The 3611-nt window shown below is 38.3% G+C and overlaps 1 protein-coding gene across 1 annotated transcript; it reads right to left on the reverse strand.

The window, feature by feature from the left end:
- Window positions 1–237: 237 nt before the first annotated feature.
- Window positions 238–3136, reverse strand: LOC131161598 (transcription factor bHLH94-like). Its single transcript, XM_058117461.1, has 3 exons — window positions 2212–3136; window positions 964–1389; window positions 238–648 (listed from the first exon to the last, which is right to left on the reverse strand). The coding sequence occupies exons 1-3, from the start codon at window positions 2671–2673 to the stop codon at window positions 553–555; spliced, it is 984 nt and encodes a 327-aa protein (XP_057973444.1). The 5' UTR covers window positions 2674–3136; the 3' UTR covers window positions 238–552.
- Window positions 3137–3611: the final 475 nt, after the last annotated feature.

The following is a 3611-nucleotide window of genomic DNA, read 5'->3' on the forward strand; positions in this document are numbered from 1 at the left end:
AATACTAATTATAAGTTTATTAATTAGGATTTGCAAACTACCGTTCACATAATATTAAATTAATTTTTGTGCATATTAACTAATCAGTGGAGGACCTATGTTGTAAAAAGATAGAGAATTAAGGGTATCTTTGCATTTCGCTTGTGCAGATCTAACTTAATGTTTGGTATGCTAAAACCAAATAGCGAATTAAATAAAAAAAAAATTATAGTAAAAATATAAAGTTATAAAGACCAATTCCATCAATCTTCGCACTAAATAAAAATATAAGTTTTTAATTCGGAATATTAAAAGCCAAAGGAAATACTAAAAATAGGCTTCTAAAGATGATTAATTTAGCACAAGAACTAACACCGACAACCAAAGGGCAGGAGGCCCTAGTTATGAAATTGGGAAAAATGTTGTAAGCGCACCATGTCTTCAATGGAAAAAAGAAAGAAAGGGGAAATTTTAGAATTTAAAATTTAAAAAGGTAATTAATTAAGGCAGTTGAAGTAGGAAGATGAGGCCAGCTAAAAAATGGAAGAGTGCATGCAATGCATGTTGCCATGTTCAGCTCAACGAAGCTTCCTCATCAATTCTCCTCAGCATCTGATTAGCAGCAGCAGCAATGTCATCCACTGTGGTCAGCTGGCATCCCTCCTCAGCCTGCCTCAATAAACAAATAAATAAATATAAATATATATATATAAATAAAAACAGTTAAAAATAAAAATAAATAAAATTATATATATATATATATATATAGATAGATAAACCAAAATTAAATTTAAATAAATGGCAATCTCTCTCCAATATGCTGAGTTTTGTATCTCTGAAATAAGCAGAAATAGGAGATAGGGCCTCACATGCATGTGAGTCCATAAAAATTAATATAGGTCCACTCTAGCTTGTATCCATCTGCCCGCAAAGTTGATCATATATGGGTAAATTTAATTAGCAGTGGGAAACAGTGAAACTGACCCTAACGCTGATGGAGTAGAGGACCATTTGGTCGAGGGTGGTGACATTGAGGTGGAGAACGGAGAGGCGGAGGGTGTGGAACCCAGCCACCATCTTCAGCAGCTGTTTCGGCCTTCTCTTTGACCGTATCTTGATGTTGGCGTGGCTCTCCACCATCGTCACTTCTATGTCCGCCGCACCCCACCGGTTGTCCCCGCCTGTTGGGCTGCCACCCACGGCGGCCCCCACCGCTGCCGGCGGCGGGTTGCCGCAGTGGGATGCCTGTGCGGAATACTGCGGGAAGGAGAAGAAGTCGGAAAAAGGGGAGGAAGGGAGGCCATTGTTGGGTTGTTGGTTGGTCCTCTTCTGAGCCTCCGCGGACTGCAGGAACTGCTCCAGCTCCTTCACAAAGTTAATTGCGCCTCCAATGATTGATGCTTGATCTCCCTGAGTATATTATTTTTATTTTTAATAATAATAATAACAACAACAACGATAACAATAGTGGGTGATAATGCTCGATGTGAACTGTCAATTCGAAATCCTCGAATCTTTTTTTTTTTTTTTTTTTTTTGTGGTTTTATACATTTCAATATTAAGTAGATCACGAGATTTGTATCATTAGGTGTTGGAGATAATTTGTCAATCTATCATCGACTCTTCTTGATCAAAATATATGTATGTTTTAAATTTTTATTTTATTTTGGCATATTATTCGTAAATTTGATATATAAACTAATGGTTTATAAATATATATATATATATATATATAAATTAAATAAATGATGTAATGACAATGAAGTGGGATAGCATGACTGATTTTTACTAGCCTAACACGTGGCAATAGGTGAAACGGGCCGCGCAGAGTTTTAGGGTAAGCTGAAGTGTACTTTAGTTCCAAAACCAGGGGCGGAGGTGATGACAAAATGACATTTGCCCCACTTTAAAACTTACCACCCTTAATTTTTCAGGTTTTTATGATATATATAAATATTTATATATATAATATTTATGCAAATTAGGCAATGATTTTATTTTGTTATGAATAAAAAATTCACCTTAAAAAAATTAAAAGAACTCAAGGCACTTATCATCATGACACTTTTTACAAGAGCATGTCCATAATAATAATAATAATAATAAAAATAATAAAATAAGATTATTATTATATCTAAATTAAGATTAAAGCTAAAACAAAAGGGAAATAGTTTTTCTCTTTTTTTTAAAAAAAAAATGAAGGAAAATAGAAAGGAAAGTAGGTGGGCATACCCTTTGAACGTAAGATGGTGGCATCAGAGAGCGGAGCACCGCCAGATACTCGTTCATCTGCTTCCGGCGGTTGCGCTCCACCGCAATGTGGGTCATCCTCTGGTTTTCCACTTCCTCCTTGTTCTTGCTGCTCTTGGTGCGCCGTCTCTTCCGCCGACTGGGGGCGGCCGCCGCCGGAGTTTCTATCTGATCTGGGGACACGCAGCCAACCGGAAACTGATCGGCTCCGGCCGTGCATGCCTCCGGGGAAGAAGTATGATCCAATTCCTTGACGTGTTGGATCACGGAAGGGGAAGACAAAGCATCCCAGTTGCTGCCGTGGTCAAGAATCCCAGCAAAAGATTTGTTCTCATCCTGCAAATCCAAGTCGTAGCTGCAACCTCCCCCCGCGCCCAGAGTGTAGAAATCCCTGTAAGCATAACCAAACGGGTACTGCGGGAAAACCACAGCTTCTAAGGCCATTCTCTCTCTCTCTCTCTCTCGGAACCCTGTAAAATGGAAGAAGCTAGTAAAGTGAAAACAGAGAGAACTGTTTCTTTGAATGCCCACTTCAATAATCAAGACTGAAAGAAGAAGGGAAAAGGGAAGGAGGGTGGGGGAGAGCTACAAGAAGGTGTTTTTTTTTTTCTTTTCTGTTTTCTTTTTTTTTCTTTTTTTCTTTTTTATGGTTAAGGAAGAGGGGAGATCAGAGGGGGGAGGTTTTAAAGGCGGAGTTTATCAGAAAACAAAGCTAGCTAGGCATAGGGATGGATGGGAGGAGATAGGTGTGTGGGGTAGAGCTACAGGGGGAGTTGCACGTGAGATCATAGTCATGTATATACAGACAAAGACCAGTCACTACAGGGGGGAGGGATGCCAAAAGAGCAGAGGCGGTGAGAGGGTGGGGATCCTCTCTCTGCTTTTGTTGAGCCCCGGCACTGAGGCCACCTGACGTTTATACTGTGAAAATGGTCCTCTACTACACTCACATGGAAACCCTTACGTGGGACCCCCACCTTAGAAGGTGTGGAGCCCACCGTGCAATAACTTTCTTTTATTTTTTATTTTTTATTTTTTATTTTTTATTCTTCATTGTTTATCGCGAGTTTTTCTTTTTTCTGATTTGTCATTTTAAAAAATATATTTATATAAATAATACCTTTATTAGGTAAATAATTTTCGAAATGACTGACGTAATCTTGTTATTTCGTCCAGCGAGATTTTGCCACGTGTCACAGTCAAGATAAACATAAGCAAATTTCGCTACTTGGTCTAGGGAGATTTGCCTCGACACGCGTCTAGATCAGATTGAGTTGTCATTTATATCTCGCTACTTGGTGTAGTGAGATTTGTCTATGTTTATCTTAAATTTTTTGTATTCTCATTTTTTATTTTTTTTCAAATAATGATTAATTAAATTA

Source organism: Malania oleifera, chromosome 8 (assembly GCF_029873635.1).
Source record: "Malania oleifera isolate guangnan ecotype guangnan chromosome 8, ASM2987363v1, whole genome shotgun sequence".
Lineage (NCBI taxonomy): Eukaryota > Viridiplantae > Streptophyta > Magnoliopsida > Santalales > Ximeniaceae > Malania > Malania oleifera.

Excerpts from the sequence above, each read along its gene's own strand:
- LOC131161598 (XM_058117461.1), bottom strand. The coding sequence starts at position 2,673 with ATGGCCTTAGAAGCTGTGGTTTTCCCGCAGTACCCGTTTGGTTATGCT. Across the intron at positions 1,390-2,211 it reads CACCATCTTACGTTCAAAGG|GGAGATCAAGCATCAATCAT; the intron begins GTATGCCCACCT and ends TAATATACTCAG. Across the intron at positions 649-963 it reads TCTACTCCATCAGCGTTAGG|GCTGAGGAGGGATGCCAGCT; the intron begins GTCAGTTTCACT and ends TTATTGAGGCAG.